Here is a 20,726-nt window from a genome sequence, read left to right on the forward strand (position 1 = left end):
TTTGTTTTCTACGTTTATGATGGTTTTATTTATTTTACAGTGATGTCACAGTCTGGAAAGGTAAAGAGACATGAAACAAAAAGAGTGGCACAATTGCAGATAAATAAGGGCCTCTCCTCGGCGTGGCCTACATATGTAGCATGCAGTTGCCATGTTAGGATATTTCTGGTTTGGATATATGAAATATTCAGTGTCTTCTAGCCGTAAATGGACATGCATAACACATTTAACGCACTACTTGAAGTTGCTCGGGTGGACACACGGGTAAAGCGGTCTGGCCTGGTATGTGAATAGGTAGAAATATCCTGTAACTTTGTGTAACAGTGGGATCGACTGCTGTTGAACTATGATCCCTAGCAACGCTCCACCTCCTTTTCATCATCAATCACTATGTTAGTTTTTATGATTAATGTCCAATATTTGTCTGATGGTCAAAGACCTCCTCAATAATCAGACAACACACAAATGCAGTTTTTCACACATACATATAGCCTTATGATACATATATGATTTTTTGTGAATTACAACATATTGATTAAAAACTCAACCCTTGCTTTTGAATGGTTAGATTTAGCTCCCTGAGGAAAACGTACATACTATACAATCTATGGCCTCAAATTGTTTTAATACTGCTCCATCAATAGGGTTGACACAATACTGGTTGCTCCAACAGTCACATTTTCATCCAAGAGGCTCAAATACTTAGAAATACCTTGGTCTACTATGTCTTTAAGATCCAAGCAGCTCCATATGTACATTAAATAATTGTATTTAAATAGTGGCCTTGGTTATGAACATGTGCAGGTTTCATGTCCATTATATTAACGGCAAATTACTTTGGCCCTATCATGTAGCATCACATCATAACTGATGAATACACAGTGTGTCTTACATTGACGACACCAGAATTCTGACAGGGGGGTGAGGACATGTTGTACATACAGTTTATATTACACGCAGGCTTAGAAAAAGAGCAATGAAGAAAACAGGACACGTGATCTAGAATCAATGAAGCCATAGAAGAATCATTGGTACAGAGTAGAGAGAGTTTGAGTGGATGTTAAGTGACAGAACTATTATTTCTTAACAAAATTAAAAGAGCAACACAGAACAACACTGATAATAAGAAGGGGGGTGGGGCTGAGGGAGGTGACGGGCAGTGATGAGAGGAATGAGGGCTGAGGAACGTATGATATGTGTACATGTGCAAACTACAAGTATCACAATAAAAGCATGATTTACACAGCGCCTGCTGTTGAGCCAAGGAAGTGGGCGCCGTTGGTGATGGGTGCTGGACTGGGTTTTGGTTGATGTTGTTATTTTCAGGGTTTCTGGGGTTAAAAGAGGGATGAAAGCACTTTTTCGCCGCAGTTTAGCCACTGCCCAACATCTTCGTCGCACGCTGGTTGGCCTCGTCGATCCTGGTCTTGTTGGAATCGGCCTGAAAGGAGAAACACGACAGGTTGTGACACAGCTCAGGTAACAGTTGTAAAGCCAGTGCTTATTGGTGGAGGTGGGAGTAAGGTTAATAAAGAGGCACATGCTGAACTACTGGACAAAGGATGAATCAAATATTCTCCATTAGTGTGTCAAACCCAGGCTTAACCTGCTCAGAACCAGCAAAACTCCATCCGCTACTACATATTCTAATGCTTAGCATGCTAAATATCAGCTAAATGCTATAATGTGCACACTATATTAGCTACATTGTTTTCTCAGTTGTTAGCCTTTCATTTACTCACATTACCAGCCCTATTTCCCCAAAGTCTCCTCCTGGGTGGCAGCCTGCTGCAGACTCTCATTGTCGTTTTGTATGTTTTTTTTAACTTTATTCTTAAATTATGTACTTTTGTTGTTTTCCTATGTTTTTCATAGGATTGATAAAGCCTATCATGTCTTATATTATCCTCAAAATATAGTGTTACAACCACAATTTATTTATGTTTAAATCTGATGCTGTAAAGAAAGCATTAATGTAAATACGGTAAGAACTGGTTTCACAATTTAAAAAGTAGTCTGGAATATTTTGCAGCTTACAATACAACAAAAGTGTACTTGTATTTTTTATATATTTTGTATTGTATATTTTATTTTGGAGAATCACTCTTCTAAATGGCACCATCGTTGTCCAACTTTGTATTAAATGCTTGTTTGCTATTCCAACAACTTGGAGAGGTTGTTGCCTAGTAACAACTGAAATTGACTTGTATCCACCAATAACCATGAATTTAAAATTCTCTGATATTCTTCCATTCAGTGGTCGATACATGTAGTGCTCCTTGCACAGTACCTTCTCCATGATCCTGTCAATCTGGCGGTTCTGCGTGTCAATTTCCTGACCCATGTCCAGGGCCATGTGACGCAGATTACCGATGATGCCGCCCACCTGCTCCAGGTTCTCGTCCATCTCATTCTCCCGGGCATCTTCTGTTACCCTGGTGCACATAGGAGGAGGAAGTGGGAATAATTATTGCCCAGTGTTGTACAGAAACTGAACAGTACAATATGGTACAAAACAAGTGTATATATATATATATAGTAGGATGGACAGCACATTACATGACTTTTTCTAAGATTGAAAATGCTTGAGTTATGTATTGTAGTCAGGACCCCTTCAGTGTGTCACAAAAATCACCAACATTTACCGAAATTCGTCATAAATTTTGTTGGAATTATCTATAATAATTGCTATCTTTAGATACTTTTAGCACTTTTTAAACAGGCTTTGCTTTCAGGGTCACATACAAAAAAGTTTGGAAACTTGTGGAATAACATTCAATAGTAAACGTGCAAATATTTTTCTCTGATGTTTTTTTCTAAATATGAATCATGGCTACTTATTGCTGCAGACTGAACTGAATGTGTCCCGGTGACTCTGAGGATTCTTTCAGTCTGTCAGGGTCTTAACATCATTATTGATTTGATTTTTATTGATGCTTTGTTCCTGCTGCAAACAGTATGAAAGTGACTGATATGTTGTCCATAATAATAATATACCACCATATTATACAATAATATACAATAATGGTGAATGATATGTTTTACTTTGAAGGTCTAAATCTAATTAGGGAAAAGCCTCATATAGCACTGTAGCTGTAAACTATCACACACTCAAATATGTGCAAACACAAGCACACAGAAAGAAGTGAGCATGCTAGCTACACACGCAAACCCACACCTACACACATAGAGTAAACTTACCTGCGGATGAAGCCCCCACTGATAGCCATCTGTTCACGCTCATCCACCACTCGAGCCCCAGGCTGGCTGTTAACCACCCCATCCTGGTTCGCTCCCCAGGCCTGGCCACCGCCCTTAATCCTGCCACACACACATTTCAGTCAGGGCCAGTGAAACTGTTGTCTTGTGTATTTGTGTGTATTTGTGTGTATGTGTGTGTGTGTAGATGTATTTGTTTGTGTACATGTATGTGTGTGCACTTATTCAACTGTTTGAAAATGTAACCAAGACTAGGTGCACTGTGGGTGTATGTTTAAGAGTACATCGGCCACAGTGTGTGCCATGTGCATGTGCAGTGAAGTGTTACTGTGTATGTCTATAGAAGTGCCTGTTTTCTAGCGACTTACTATGAAAACATATACATGAATATATGTTTAGAATGCATTGTATAGTAAGGTTTCAAGCCAATCAGCCCACGAAAAAGCAACATGCCACGTATGATAAAAGTCATATACATGCATTTGCAGTCTGTTAGTGAATAATTGATCTCACATGCAGATCAATTGAATCTGAGCACAATAAGCTCACATGTGGCTTGTGTTAAGAAGTGATTGAGACTCAGAAAACTCTCCCACAAGCACATATAGAAGAGCACAAACACAGAACACAGTGACCAGAAGAGACACACGCACATGCAGTACATGTAAACATGCAGAGTGAGAGCACATGCAAGGCAGAGGCATTGACACGGGAATGGAAAACATGTAGAGAGGGACAGGTTCAGATACATGTTGTATCTGTTAAAAGAAAACCAAACAGTTAGATCCACTGTGGAGAACCAACCCCAAAAAAATAAAAATTAAATAAAGTGAATGTGATCATTTTACATGCAGGAATTTAACACAGTAGCATTGATCAGCCCTTCATTTCATTTCTGGATGCAAATTAGGATAATACACATACAGTCAAATAGTTGAATGTAATTCTTAGCATTTGTTTTGTTATGCATGGAGTGCCTTATGGATGGAAGTCACCATTGAGAATAACACAACTGCTTTTTGAATTTTTATAAACATGATTTGCACACATGCAACATTGTTGTCTTGAGGCAGTAAATCACACCCATCGGACCCTCCAGACAGTTTGTAACAACAAGCAAGAATTATTTTTTCCTCTGCTATTTGACCCAGGGCTGCAGTATAAAGAGTCTAGCTCAGATGATGCACATGACACAACCACAGGATTACATAACGAGTGGCTCATGACGGGGAGGACCAGAGAGCTATAGAATAGACAAGATCTGAACCCAAAAACCACCACGTGTGGAAGCAGGACCCAAACGGACCAAATGGAGGCAGGAAATCCCGAATATTAACTTCATACAGTAAACAAAAGGTGTAAAAACAGGTAGTTTCTTTAAAAACGGACACCACCTCTTATAAAATGACTGCTGTGATGCAAATAAAGCAGATTAGTTACATGTGTTACATGTCAAGATCCTGCTCAGCCCTGTTTTGGAGAAAAGAATCACCTGTTGTTAAAATATCTGTTGATGATATTTATTCTCCATGGACATATTAATTGTAGTAACACAGAGAAGGCAAAGAAAAAGTATTACAAAAATGTACCATTCAAGGTCACATCTAACATAGAAAATCAAGGATTTTTTCATATACTGCACCATTAAGGCATCACTTCATTTCAAGAGCATCCACTAAGAAATATGTTTCTGTGAATCGAAAACAAAATAACCCAAATACAGCCCTTTAATTGTTGGTTCCTCAACCACTTGTGTTTTCTATAGCTCTGAGAGAGAGTACATGTAGTGGTCCCAGAGTGTAGTGAGCTCAGACATGACTCGGTGGCCATAGTTTGGCTGTTGAGGCCCAGAGAACAGATCACGCAGGAGTTTGGCAAAACCATGCATTTGAAATCCATCGAGTGTCCGAATAAAAATAGTTTGCCTAACTCATGCATGATATTTCATTATGTAGGACAGTCCTGAGGGAGGAGAGGGAACAGCCAACTCAAGCATCTTTAGTTTGATATTTAGTAGCTCTCATTGTTTTAAATGTATCTTCAGTGTGCGTTTTTGATTTTGAAGTTATTTTGCTTGAATCTTAATAAGTTGCATGACCTTCACATTACCCTGATATATATATAAAAAGCTTATATAAATATATATATAAACGATGTATACAAATATACATTCAAGATTAAAAATAAAAAAATCAATCAGACTTAAAGGTTCAGTGTGTAGACTTTAGTGATATCTAGTGGTGAAGTTGCATGTTGCAGCTGACTACTCCTCACCTCACCCTCCCCTTTCAAACATGAAAGAGAACCTGTGGTAGCCTTCAGTTGTCATCAAAACTCAAAAGGTGTTTAGTTTGTCCAGTCTGGGCTACTGTAAAAAACATGGCAGCCTCTGTAGAGAGGACCTGCTCCCGATATAAATATAAAGTATTTCAATATAAGGGGCCCATTCTAGGGTAAAGAAAACAACAATTAATACAATTTAGATGAAACACACTATGAAAACAGCACTGGGATTGTTTTATTTTCAATATCTGCCAATAGATCTCTTTCACCTAAATCTTACACACTGAACCTTTAAGAAATACATCATTAGTCAAGCATTTTGAGATATATGCTTTATATGCTCTTGTAGAGAGTTTGATGAGAAGATACCACTCTCATATTTGTGCACTAAATATGAAGCTCCAACCAGCAGACAGTAAGCTCATCAAAAAACTGGAAAGAAGAGTAAATAAATATAATACTGTATTATTTTCTTACATATTCTTACTCAGCTTCTTTTTATTTTATATATTGTATTATAATGCACTTTTATTTTATACTCTTACCTATATTATTTATTTCTATTTACTGTTATTGTCTTGGCCTGTATATATTTCTATTGTTGGCTGCAGCGACTGTAATGAAATCCATATTCCCTCTGGGATCAATGAAGTATTTCTGATTGTGAAACAGCTAACATGACACTGTTCACAGATTTAAGAAAATCTATCAAAACAGCACTAAACACATCTTACACATCTTGTTGAACTCAGTGACAGAGGTGTGGGCCTAGAGGTTTGTTTTTGATGCATATTAAAAATGGATTTTCGAGATGATGCTAGGTGGATTTTGTTAGCTGAGGCTAGCTTTATGACCTGTTGTCAATCTGCAGGTATGTGCTAAGCTAACTGTCTGCTAGCTCCACCTACATATTGGCCATGTAGACATGAAAGTGGTATTGATCTCCTCATGCAGCTAGAAAACAAGTAATTTCCCAAATACTAAATCAGATACCTTACTTTTAATTTATTGCAATCAATTATTTATATAAAACATAAAAAAGCAACATCCATTGATTTCCAAATGGCTGCAAAATGTGGTAAAGAAGGCAGCTAGTTGATTTCTCCTTTGGTTGGACTCAGCATGATGCATCACGCTGCAGGGTGTTAGGGTGGGTGCCTGGGTGGGGTTTAGGGGGATGGTGGGTGTTGTTGTAAGATCCCTGCTGATGCTGCTACCTGCTGGAAGAGAATCTCTCATCCAATGTGGAATGAAGGGCTTTTGAGGACAGACACAGCCTCGGAGGCCGCAGAGCAAATAAAGTGGCATCGGCCCTTTTGTGCATGTGTGTAGTGTTCATGCATGCACGCTATATTTCACTCAATCAGTCTCCCCTTAAGCAAACAAACCCCCACACGTGCATGCAGTGCTGGTGCCTGTTCAGAGAGTGTGTTGTCGTGGCTATGGGCCTGACTGCTCACACCACAGGTCACCATGCTCTATTCCCCAGAAGCAGGCAGACGGAGAGAGAGAGAGGCAGGTATAGGCAGGCACTGAAACACATGCAGTCGGGCGACACAGGCAGCACCTACTTGTTACAGGGACATGAACATAGACCACAGAATTGTCCTAGATTGTTCAAATTCTTTTCTGCATCCTTCATGTCCTTATTGATTTGGTCCATCCCCTCCTCGATGCGCTCCAGTTGTTCTGATTACCAACACATTGTCATTTTTCCAGCAAAAGTACGAAAGCACGTGAGAAGAGAAGAGAGAGGAGGAGGTCGTGGGTGGAGGGAAGGAGGGAAGGGGGAGTAGAGAGGGGGGGGAGACAAAGGAGAAGAGACAAAAAAAGACATTGACTGTGACAAGAGAGACATCAGACATCACCACCACCACCACCACCACCACCAGCACTGGACAGGCAAGAGCGCACAGCTCCCGGCCGGTACCTACTTTTTAATACATGGGCATATCAGACCACAGCATTGTCCTATATCTTTTAAATCTTTCTCGGCATCCTTCAGGTCTGCGTTCACCTTGTTCATGCCCTCCTCCACACGATCAAGTTGTTCTGGTAGGGACAAAGGCATGAGAGCAGTGAAATAAAGTTGACTGGTTGCTTTTTGGCGCTCTACGCTACAGGCAAGGTGTTTTGGCTAGAGGCAGAAGGCAAAGCAGGCAACAAGCATGAAGATTACCTATAAACCAAATGATTCCTTCATCTATTGCTTTGCATGTGTTTTTTCCCTTATGATTCTATGTTTTTGTTTCCTACCTCCATCCAGAGGAACATAATTGTTTTCTGAGTAAGTGTTTCATCTGAGTGGTAGTGGCAGCATGCTTCCTCCAGCTGCATCGGCACATGAAGTTGATGTTATCTTTGCCACTTTGACTGAATACGACTGCACATCGATGAAAGCAGAGATGAATGTCAGAGAGAGTGAAAGACAAGGCTGTGATGATGTTAAGTCACATCACCCACATTCTGAGGTAAACCGGAAACTAACCCATTTCAAATGTGACAGGGTTTTTAAAGAAGAATGAGGAAATAACAAGTCCTAAAATGAATATGACGCACGGCATGATTCAGGCACGTGAAGCCGTGCACGTCTCCTCACTCAGGTGATCAAGAGGTTAGAGAGCCACGGAGAGGCTCTGATTCAAGGTCACGTCCTCTCCCTGGCTTTTTAATGGTCACAGGACAGCATAGCAATCATTTCCATCAGTGCAAAGGGCCACTTTGTCTTCCAGAAGAAACTCGTCACACATGAGGGTTAGGGTTAGCTGCTGCATTACAGTAGATCATTGTTTGAACTCATTAGCAACATCCGGTAAGTGGCGACCTTGGCATCAGTGGCAGAATGCAACTAAGTGCATTTACTTAAAACCTACTTCAGGTACTCTACTTATATTTATCTAAATATAGTATTTAAATTTAATTCTACTACATTTATCATCCTTCAGAAGTCAGTGACAAACTTTGTACTCCACTGAACTTATCTGGCAGCTGCCGTTTCCATTTACTTTTCTCACAATGTTAAAAAAAGTGATAAATAATTCCTGGCCCCCATGACAGCTACAAAACAAGGGACTGGAAAACTACATGTTCCTTACTAAACATCTGCTCCATCTGATACATCCTGAATTGTATTTAACATCTGAACAAATAAATGGCATAAATGTTTCATAAAGACAACTATATAAGTGGGAAAAGTTAGTACAGGGGGACTGCGCTTTTCTCCTCTCCTTTTCTCCTCTCCTCTCCTCTCCTCCTCCTTTCTCCTCTCCTCTCCTCTCCTCTCCTCTCCTCTCCTCTCCTCTCCCTCTCTCCTCCGAGGACCGAGTGCAAAACCCAGAAATTTCCACAGCAGTCATTCTGACTTGCGCAGGTGTTAACAGCACGATCAATAGCTCTGTTCCATTTAAATGTCAGAGGAAGTCACGACAGTGAGCCTGAAAACTCAAGCAGCTAATTGGCATTAAGCCACATTGAATTAATTAAAGCAATGCTGGTAATACTTAGCTGTCAATTTTGCATTTATTGTCTATGTGCTGCATTCCTGGTGTTAACATCTCCATCTTGAATTGTAATACGCACTTAGGCATGTCTGCACAAAAGACTCAAAATGTATTCAAACATTTCTATCGTATTCAGATCTTGGATTTGATTCTTCACATTTCCTAAAAAGGTTTAAATTAAGACTACCTTAACTCGTCTGCAAGACAGAACTCTTTAAACTGAACTGTCCACCAGCTAAATTGACTTACTCACAACATCATGAAGATGAAAATGAGACACTGATGTGTACAAGTGGTTTTGCCGTGTGTCATTAACTGATGTGTAAGTGAATCTATTATTTGGTTGCCCCATAACTGAACATTGGTCCGAGCGAAACAGAAAAAAAGAGTCAGTGGGACAAACTGTGATGGAGATGTAAACTTACCATCTCCAGTTATTCATTTCAGCCAATTAAAGTTCATCATTACGAACCAAAATCAACCATGTTCCTCGTACATCTACAACCGGCAGGAGTTGCAATGAAACCAGTGATTTGTGCTCCGAGCAAAAGCATCGCCAGTCACTATTTCGCTACACGCATGAGCTCAGTGAGGCGTAGCTGCAATCCATCAGCCCTGACTGAGGTGTAATTTGGGTCAACGTGCATGTAACAGTCAGGCAGGGAGCAAGTCATTCGCTGCAGTGAGACCACCAGCACAGGTAGTACATCACTGCGAGACAAACCTCCTCCTATGTATGAACTGTGTGTATGTGTGTATGTGTATGTGTAAAGGGCAGTTACACTCCTGTTTACAGCTCGAAAACATCCTATTAATTACGACAGGCATGGAAATTAGAGAAGTCCTGATGTAAATATCATTGAATATATGTCAGAGACAAATAATAAAGAGGCATGTATAGTTCAGTAGTAGCTGTAAGAAAGAAGGAGGAGAGGAGCAAAGGATGAATAGAAAGAATGAAGACAAGAATCAGCTTAATCAGTAATGTGAGCAAAGGGATCTTCAGGTAAAGGAAGAGCAAGAGAAAAGAAGAGGGGGTCAACCAAAGCGAGGAAGAGCAGGTGATCGTGGGAAAGAAAAGAGAAACATGAAATAGAGAAAAGAAGAGAAGAAAGGGGAGGAGAGATAGACAGGTGGGAGGGGGGTCAGGTATAGAGGACATAAACTGAGGTAATGTAAATCTGTGTGTAAATCTGGCATCCTGTGCACCGTGGCAGCCGTCACTCCAGATGGAAGACGAGAGAGAGAGAGAGAGAGAGAGAGAGAGAGAGAGAGAGAGAGAGAGGCAGCAGCTATCTGTTCCTTTGACAGGCCAATTAGGCTGCTCTGTCACGCATGGAACTATATAAAGGACACACACACTATGAATAGATGCTCTGCTGCACCCAATAAATGTTCCTTTAATCTGCACAGAAAACAACAGCCCCTGTCCGGAAAATACCAGTTTATACCCTTGCAGGTATTAACTGTTATTTTTATCTCAAGTCTTCTAACATTTAGCAAAAATCTTCAGACTAAAATAGGACTTTGAAATTATCCTGTCAAGCTTGTTAGTGGGTCGGACAAACTTAGCCATTTCTCTCCTCTTTTGTTCATGTTTATCTGTTTCTTCACACTGTCCAGGCTCATGATGTCAAGCATTTAAATCTCTATAATATTTAAAGCTTTAAACACTTGATATGACTAAAATCATCCATTTGTGTGATCTTACATTTTATCAAACATCAGGATTTGGATGCACCATCTTTATACATACACTGCTGTGCTTGTGAGTAAACTCCCTCCTAAATATCTTAGTAGCAACTACTTATTTTCAAACTACTGATTCGCTAAATTGGGTTGTGGCATTAACACCTCAGAACTGAGCTCGGCAGTAAAAATGTCAGTCATGTGTAAAGAACCTGTTCAGTGCCAATCACCATTGTTAACAGGAAGTTACATAAATAGCTTTGGCATGGATTCAACAATAAACGTATATTCAGCTTGACTGCTGACTTTATGTAAATGCAGGTATAGCTAGGTGCATGTTTCGTATTTGTGCAGTTTAGAGTGAAAGGAAATATCCAATTCTGGTTATGTAACCAACATTATGAGACGTTGAAGCCAATGTCATTTACATAATGTTTTGGTATTGTAAAATATGGTATTCTTTCGTGAAATCAAATCTTAAAATGCTGATAAAGTGTGAGGTCAAATGTGTGGTCCAGATTCCATATAAGTCATAATATAGTCACAATAAAATCCATTAACAAACTTACATTAGTTTTGTCGGTTAAGCTACATCTGGCAGCTCTGGGTGTAAATATTTAACTACTAATCGCTAATATAAGAGCAAGTTTTTGTGGCAAAATACATTTTAATTTAGTAATATGTAAAATATCTACTTAATTCATTCTGGTGCAATTAATCTCAGTTATTATAAGTTGTAGCAGAGTGTAGCATAACGACATTTGATAATATTTTCTGTTATATCAAACTTATTTTTTCTCTAAATTTTGGTTTAATACTCAAAAACCCTTGTGAACATCTTACATGTGAAGCAATCTGAACAAGAAAAAACACTCTTAGGTTAAACTGTTCACAGCTCATGTCCAAAAAGGCCATTACCACTGATGAGAGGCAACAAATGGACACATTAGTTAAGTGGTGACAGGCAAACGTGGCTTGGAACTGCTGATTTATGTGATGTCACTTATGTGATGTCTTCAGACTTTAAAAAGCTCGGCCAGAACCACAGAGGACGTTACACAAAGGGACCGAGTAGGATTCTGTGAGACAATAGAAAACTGTTGGACCTGTAAAGTCAGTGAAGTGCTCTTGTTATTCTTAATGAACTGAGCCATAGACTTGGCAGACCTGGAGAGGATGTCGAGGACTATAAGAAAAATAGTATGCAAGTGTGTTACCAGTCAAATTAGTAGATATTTTACCTCAAAGGAAGGTTAACATTAAAATATATGTATTACCAGATGACCTCTGACCTCTCAGTCAGTCAGGTGCCTGGAAAACATGTCAACCAGGTTTCAGAGAGCATTGTTAGAAACACTGATCTATTTGTTCTAGGACTTATAAGTAATAACATTAGCTAAAATATAATCAACATATAATATTAACTCAATATACACTTGTCTAAGCAAAGCAGAAGGCTAGCTCAACAGTAACATCCAGTATAATAATGTTGGCCTAATTAGCTCACATTTAAGTTAAGGTAATATAGACTTGGCCAAAGCTTAAATAGAAATGAATTATTTTCCTGCTTTAGTCATTATTAAACCATAAAGGTTATTTTCCCTGGTGTCTACTGGGACTCTACAGTGTTATACCGGATGCACCGCTGATGACGACTCTCCCATTATACAGCGTAATACAGCAGCAGGAGAGAATCGGTCGAGCAGATTACCAGTGAAAGCAAATGTAAGAGAGACAGTGTGAGGTGATCTTTCCCTACCAGCTTACCTCCCTGCTCATCCAGCATGACCAGGGTCCTGATGCCGGCATCTTTGCTCTAACAAACAGAGAAAGAGGGAGAAAGAGGAAAAGAACAAAGAGAAGTGAGGAGGAAAGAAAAGAGGAATAAATGTGACAGGTCAGTGAAGGTCAACTGTGCAGAATAGAGCAAAGCTATCAGGACTGCAGAGGGGGGTCAAATTGCAATTTGAAATAATTTTTTTCTCAGGGTGACAGATCTTGTCTGGCACAGTGGGAACGGGTCAACCTGAAAGGGACAGCTTGACATTTTTGGACATGTACTACTTAAGTTGAAAAGGAGGATTGATACTGATCTCATATGAATATGAAGCTACAGCCAGCAAACATCTCACCTGGTTCTGTCCAAAGGTAAGAACATGTGCTTTGACCTCTAAAATGCACTAAAAAACACATTATATCTCAAGTTTTATCCAAAGAAAAAATTAAGTGCACAAGTTTCTGCAACCAACATCTACACATGTGTTGTTGGTACAGTGGCAGAGATGTCTCACACACACATTAAGTGCAAAAACCATAACACGGTGCTTGGAGCACCAAAAAGCTAAAAGTAAGAACATTTGCTATCTCCCTTTTCCGGGCGCTTCTAGCACCATGTACCATCGCACCTCAGACAGACAAGCATCTCAGTTTAAGCGGTGACTGACTTGTCTGGGGTTTCACAGACGACGGCTCACTTGACAGCAGTAACTAGGCTCGTTTCATTGTCAACATCCTTTGTCACTCATCTCTGTTGTGGTTGTTTTTCCATTGTGTGGCTTTTGCATTTGTGTTGTAGCCTTTGCATTTGAGCCACAGTAGTTTGGGGTGATTCAGTGCAGCCTGCACAAAACTACAGTTGGTGGGATCGCTAGAAAAATATGTTGATTGTCATCCCAGAATGTTTAACACTAACATGTCTCTCTCTCTCTCTCTCTCTCTCTCTCTCTCTCTCTCTCTCTCTCTCTCTCTCTCTCTCTCTCTCTCTCTCTCTCTCTCTCTCTGTCCTGAGCCCCTCCCACCAGATGAGCACGGCAGATACACATGCTTCATACACGCTTGTGACAGATGACCCACATGCAGTTTAGTGCATTTATTGTCCAACACTCTTTTTTTAAATGTTATTCAATCCTTTTTAAGATTCTTTGGCAGTTGTTGCCAAGGCTAGAATAGTGAGCCTTCCTGTAAGATTTTCACCATAGGGACGTGCACGTGCAGCTGCTTAGTAGAACAGCCAATAGGAGCGCCCTCTCTCTGAACTGCCCTGTGATTGGTCAAAGTCTCACATCACAGGAAAGATTGGAAACAGGAAATAGAGGCTAGAGAAGGTGCAGACATTTAGTTTTCTGTCAGATCACTTGGTTTACATTATGCTGAAAGGTTATTATTGAATTATTGCTCAATAAGGGCAGAAATATATGACCTACACCAGCTCTCAATGGTCAAAGTAGTAGATTTGCTTTGTTTCCTGTCTAAAAACGACTCAAAAATAAGAATCAGAGAAAGACGTGTGATTTATTCATAAATATGTTAATTAAAGACCTGTCCTCATTATGTAAATAGAAAATTGAATCCAGTCACGATTATGTTTCCTATAAAACTATATTTGCTGTTGCAGTTTAGCTGTTTAAATAAATTATATTAGAGACATGATAGAGGCATATAGACAGATTCTGGCATAAAAAAATATCATACTGTCATAAATATTCATGCATGATAATTCTGCACAGATTCTCTGGATAAACTCGTCCACCAAATGGCATGTGCTATATTTGTTATGTTCACTGGGCTGGTACCAGAGATTTGTTGACAAAGCTCCAGTAATGTTACATTCTGATTTGGCTTACAGAGTTGGCACAAGCACAGACACACAAGAACACACACACACACACATACAGAATGTGCGCACAGTACACAGAAATCTATGCAAATACGCTGTTCTGTGTCTGCGCGAGGGCTTTATCACATAATAACACACTTCAGTGAGCACACAATAACCACATTAGCCACCGTGCGTACAACAAAACAACAGCTTTGTGCTCTCCACGAGCCAGAGGCCTGCTCCAACAGATATTAAAGTCCAAAGGCCATTCAGTTCATGCATCAGCTATTTTGGATCAAAGTGCTCTGATCTTCTTGGAGCAGTGATAGATAGATAGTTCAGAGTTGGAGGCCATCTAGACGTGTCACTGATGTATGTATCAATCAAACTAATTGTGAAAAAAAATCTTCCAATGGTCATGGATCTGTGTGAGAGTGAAGTTCAAAGGTTTTAATTACATGAGCTTTGCAGACAAGTAAAGAATAATTATATAATCCTCAGCATGGGAACCTGAGCAGAGCTAATGTTTGCTGATAGAGGGATTCTGCTTGCTTACCCACATGGAATCATGGGAAATCACAGACATGCGAGGGACACTACACAGGACAGGATGTCTGACCATGCCAACTGGCCAAGTGTGATGCGGTGACATCACCTCTTTCTGTATGGCCAGTTAAACACACACACACACGGACACACACACTATCAGGCCTTATTCACACTTTGCCGTGATGCAGTGAGTCACAACGTCTCCATTAATAACCTGATGCTGTTTTTGCCGTTTTTACCCAAACCACCACCTGCTCAGGAAGTTAATATGTTTATAGAGATGTACTAAGTGTACTGTACTAAGCAGAGGTGGTGGTGTGAAGAAGTCTATTTGAGTATTTGGTTGGCTGATAAAATGAATGTCTTCAAATAAAACCTTGGTTGCCTCTGGTGAATTGAAGGTGTTGCTTAAAGACTTAACGTGGTGTCTGTATCAGTTACAGTCATTAGAATAAACACAATCAACGTCAGTTAAGAAATGTTAAGGGCAGGAAATTGTATAAAATAAAATAGTTGCAGGGAAGAAGAGACGAAGAAGAGTGCGAAAAGAAAAATAAGCAACACAGAGAAAGCGGAGGAGGTCTGTTGACATTAAGACAGAATCCCCAGTGGCCTGGTATTGATTTTTCGCTGAGATATCCACTCTAAGGTCTCCTATTCTAATTCAGTCACTTTAGAGACAAGTGCACCAGAACGACCCAGATGTCCACCTGCTGTCCTGCCATTGGTGACCCGAGGTGACATCTGATACCAAAACACAAATCAATAGAGGAGCCGTACATTTTGGAATCAATGTAATCAAATTATTGGTTGGCTGATTAAAGGTGTCCATGTACCTTTGTCAGCTCCAGGAAAATATAGCAGTTAACGGCAGTGTGAGATAATGTTTGTGAAAGGTGTCAATCTTCTCATCTAACTCTTTGGCTAAGAGGCAAATCAAGCCAAACATCCTCAAACCTCACAACCATACATGTCCTTGATCCTTAGCATCTGATACTGTCTGGAGGAGCGCCTCTGGAAACAGCACTTTCCAGAGAAGCTCCAGACCTTGGTCCTCATGCTTTCAATAGTACACAGTGAGTGCTGGCAGTAGCATATCTGACCTTTGTTGTCATGTTTACGATAATAAATATATGCAGTTACGCTTATGAAACAGTTAGGATGCTTGTTATCATGGTTACCAAAGCAAAAATGTGTTTAAGGTTGTGCAACAGTCATGGATAAAAGAAAAAGCATTGCTCCTGTCATAACTACTACAGCCACAAGAGGGCTGCTAACAGTAAAACATAACTATAGGTCCTAATAAGCTACTTCACAGGTGACCTGTGGTAGAATTTTCCAAAATGTCGGCATATATTCAAACAAGTTACCTTGGGTCTAGAGTAGGACTATACATCTTCAAAATATCCATCCTAAAAAGTCTTCTAGACCTTAAATCTTGTTTCTCCTTTACCGACTGAAAACAATCACAAATGTGGTAAAATCCCAAGTAGGCTATCTGACTGGCGTACTACAAGACGAGGCAGAACAAGACAGGTGTCCCAACAACAGCCGTAAATAAATGTATTCATTGGATTACTTTTATCAAATTTCTGATCTGAAATCTGAAATTAAAATGGCTATGGTGTGCTTTTTTAAAGAGTACCTGTTTTAAGGCCTATAACAGCCTTCATGAATGTGATATCATGTCCAGCTTGCGTAATATATTGTCTGACCCCGGGCCTGATGCTGCTCATGAAATCAGATGACTGCTCCATGGACACACTGGATTTGGACTGATGTCCTTCACAGACTCCTCTCTTTATCTCTCCGTTTATCTCTTACACTCTCCTCGCCTTTCTCTTTTTCATTTCCATCTCTCTCACTTTCTTCACATTTCCTTCCGAGCCACTGATCCAGTGTCTCATTTCTCTTGCTCGCAGGCTCTGAGTGAAGATAACACTTTTAATATAAACCTCTCTGGATCGGTCTTGAGAAAATGAGAAAAGAATGTGTTGCTCTACAAAGTCAATTTATCCCCAATATAATTAATTATGCTAATTCTATTGATGCACCAATATTTGCTGTTTTTATAATGTTAATAACTTATCAGTGAATCAGAGTTCATTAAAAAAGTAGATTTTAATAGTCAAAACAATACTGTCATAGAGGCAGCTGCATCACAGTAAATTATGCATTTACAACAAATTATTCTGAATGATAATTTGTGTAATTACTTACTAATACATTTTAAGAAATACGACTATTCACCTGTAAGATGAAAGGGTTGATACCATATCTTGCAACTTTATTACTTAATAATAAATACAGAGCCCGAGGCAGGCTAACCCCAGTGTTTGTGCTAAGCTAAGCCAACTGGCAGCTAGCTCTATAGAGACATTTACAGAGTGTGAACATCAGAAACATTAGAGAACTATTGATTTTGTCACATAACTCTAAAGGTAAATAGTTTATTTCTAAAAAGGACAAACAATTCCTTTCATCATCAAACTCAGAAGACATGCAGATTTTATACGTTCGACAAGGTGAACATGTCAGCCAGTTGATACAGATACACCCTGACATTCCCTGCCATCTTAAGGTCATCTTGTACTCGGGTCCAGAGAATGAATTATGGGACACATTTACATGAGACAAGGACATATTATATTACAGATATAAATATATAGAGATTTAGGGTTGGGGTCTTGGCAACCACTCATCTAAAACACTTGACAGTTGACACCGCACCCCCCGGGTACCCAGCAATGCATCCAGCAAGTGTAAAGTAGATTGGATGAGAAGCAGTTTTTTTTTTTTTAAACAACAAACAATTATGTCCCACTGTTTTTGGTATCTGTTAGTTATAGTTATTGGTCATATTGGTACTGGTAACGATTAAATGACTAGTTCAATATTTTGGTATGTACGATGATATGCTTGGAATTGGAAGTTTTAACATCTTGACTTGATGCAAAGAAGTTAAGTGGATGAAGCTGTTATTCCAAACATTTAAAATTAGCACGAGAAAGTAGCCCTTGACAACAACAAGCAAATCCGAGAGACAACAGATAAAGTACAGTATATTGAACATGCCACCTTTGTGTGGTAGAAAACTTAAGTTGAGATGCTCAAATAAACATCTTGAGCCTTGCAACCAATCTAATTGAGTTTGACTAATCTATGCTTTGCTTGTAGGAGTTGTTCTCCTCTTGCCCTCCATTAATAATGAATGAATGATAATACATGGTAATGGTAATATTAATGGCACCGCTTGAGCTTCGGAGCGGAAACACAAGACAGCTAAGGCTAAACGCCATCACTGTCCTTTAATAGCCTTTCAGCAGAGCATTACAAAGCATCAAACCTTATTACAGATGCATATATCTGATAGAGTTGCAGACCAGACTCGGATCTGGACAGGCCTGAACAGGCGGATATCACTGCACAGATCTCACATAGATGATTGGACGAGTGTGGTGTGACTGCTTCCCGACTGCTCTCCACTTATTCTATTAGTGTAAGCTTCACTATAAGCCTGTTTAACACGAGGTCATGGAGTATTAGCGTGTCCTCACAATTCCCTGTGTAAGGGAAAGGTTCAATGTAAGTAAGGTGAGGAACAGAATCACCAGCTTCACCAAAATGATTCAAAGCTGGAAGCCAGTCTGCATGTAACGCCAATAGTGGCAATACAGCAGAATAATAAAAACTGATGAACGAAAGTCACTTTGTCTCAAGCTGCGTTCAGCACTGAGGTAGGTAACATTTTCCTGAAATCACCCTCAGGGGCTGTATCTGAGAAATGTCATTTGATCAGAACATTTCCCAGAACTTTTCCTGCCAGCCCCACTGGTAGAAAATGTTTTCGGGTAAATGTCAGAGTAATGAGCTAATGTGAGAATACAGCAGGGAAATGTCTGGAAGATTCACCACAAATTAATGGGTCTGTTGACATTTCTAACAGAAAAACTGAAGAAAAAAACAACTAAAGAATACAAATATCTCAGGATGAAAAAGAGGAGCCACACACGCCGATGAAGATGTAAACTTGAAAAGTCGTCTTGATTCTGGAACTTTTGGCGTCAGGGACCAGCTATAAATTCAGTGCAACAGCAAAATGTATACGTTGTGTCCTGTCTGCACGCTGCACCCAGACGTCGCACCTCTTCTGTAAGTTCTGCACATCTTCCTGTGAACGCGTCTGTCTTGGAGAATCTCCTGCTGCGAACTCTGGAAAATGTCCAGATCCCATTTTCTAAACATTTCCCACAGTTCATGACTTATAACAGCTTCATAATTAGTGGTGACCTTCATTAAATCAAGACATTTTGAGAAAAGCATATTATAACATCTAACTGAAAAAAATAACCCAGCGACCGTTTTATATAAGAAGGCAGCTGTTGAGTCTCATCCATAATCCATTTGCTTTATAGCCTATTTGCAGTCTATATTGAGCCTATTTCTCTGGAGAGACGCTAAGTGAGATGGATAAAGAGCGTTGTCAGTCAGACAGAGGAGGGAAGATAAATGACACAGTATCTGTTTGCTTCTTTCTCTTTCACTGGTGTTTAACCCCAGAACAACAGTCTGGGAGTGTCACAGGGGAACAGACTCCGAGCTAACAAACCTCTAGATATAATAACAACACCGACCAGCAGTTGAACTGAACCAGTGGCATTCTCCTGGCATTATCTTCAAAGGTCAGTGTCAGTGACAAGGCCTGTCTGTTGTGCAGGTCACTGTCAGCCGCAGGACTGTTCCTCATTTAGACATGTGGCTGGTCTCTTAGGCCAGCAGGAGTGTAACGGAAACTAGAGTCCCAAAACACATGCTGATTTAATGCCAACAACATCTGCATCATTGGCAGCACTTACAGCTAACTTAATGCACATTTTTCTTGACATACAGACACAATTTCTTCTCGAAAACACCTTTAAACAATCATTGAAAAAACAGTCATCCTCTCCAGACACTGTGGTAGTTAAGACTTGAAAAGGGCACATCTGTACTATAGCAATACATACAAGGAGGTTCTTTCCCCACGTTTCCCAAGTAACCTGGCTATTAGAGATATCTTTGCTGAACCTTTTCTTCTTCAGCTGAAATCTCACAGACAAAGCAGCTCACGGCATGATGAACCAACCCAGCACAGACACCTGGCTGTCCACTCCATCATTACATTTCTACAGATGGTTACTGTGCAACAAGGTCAGGCTGCTCTGACTCCAAGCACCTCTTTTGATCATTTCAGTGAATAGCTGAACATTTGGCTTCAGTTTACAATGTCAGTATGATCATTATATGTGCCCACAACAGTTCCATGCAAAATAAAGCTCCCTGCATCACCATAACTACTTACAATTGAGAAGAAAAATTTAATACGAGGAAACATTTTAAACATGAGTGAATACTTTAAATATTTTAGATGTGAAAATATTTTCTGTCGGGTCGGCGGCATGGTGCAGTAGTTAGTACCTCACAACAAGAAGGTTCAGGGTTCCTCCAACAGTCCAAAGACATGTAGCTTAGGTTAATTGAAGACTTTGCATGTTCGTGTGGATGTGAATGTGGATAGCTATTTGTCTCTATACGTCTTTTCAGACATGAACTCTAGAAAATGTCAAGGATATTGGGTTTGGACATTTGTGAAGAAGGAGCAGGAGATTGTCTGCGTCAGACATGTTCACAACTACAGGAAAAATGTCTTACATTCAGATGAGGGGTGGCACCTGCATGGGTAGAGCATGCAGGAGGCAGGACATGACGTATAAAATCTACTAGATACTTTCCAGACATTTTACAAGGGGGCTGGCAGGAACAGTTTTGGAAAATGTCCGGAGTTCATTGCATGTCTGAAAGCAGCTTATGAGTCAACCGTGTCATAGACTGGAGATATGATGTACCCC

At 39.9% G+C, this 20,726-nt stretch overlaps 1 protein-coding gene across 2 annotated transcripts in view; it reads right to left on the bottom strand.

Moving 5' to 3' along the window:
* The window catches only part of LOC118113410 (synaptosomal-associated protein 25-A), a 38,306-nt gene continuing 17,580 nt past the window's right edge, over positions 1 to 20,726 (bottom strand). Inside the window, exons 4-8 of one of the 2 annotated variants that reach the window (XM_035163123.2) lie at positions 12,459 to 12,507; positions 7,074 to 7,191; positions 3,202 to 3,321; positions 2,291 to 2,435; positions 1 to 1,441 (exon numbers count right to left, since the gene is read on the bottom strand). In XM_035163123.2, the coding sequence (XP_035019014.1) occupies positions 1,373 to 1,441; positions 2,291 to 2,435; positions 3,202 to 3,321; positions 7,074 to 7,191; positions 12,459 to 12,507 (501 nt within the window). In that variant the 3' untranslated portion in view covers positions 1 to 1,372. Of the gene's footprint in view, positions 1,442 to 2,290; positions 2,436 to 3,201; positions 3,322 to 7,073; positions 7,192 to 7,436; positions 7,555 to 12,458; positions 12,508 to 20,726 lie in introns of both variants that reach the window. The other variant, XM_035163124.2, reaches the window with a different exon arrangement.

This window comes from Hippoglossus stenolepis, chromosome 1, assembly GCF_022539355.2.
Source record: "Hippoglossus stenolepis isolate QCI-W04-F060 chromosome 1, HSTE1.2, whole genome shotgun sequence".
Classification (NCBI taxonomy): domain Eukaryota; kingdom Metazoa; phylum Chordata; class Actinopteri; order Pleuronectiformes; family Pleuronectidae; genus Hippoglossus; species Hippoglossus stenolepis.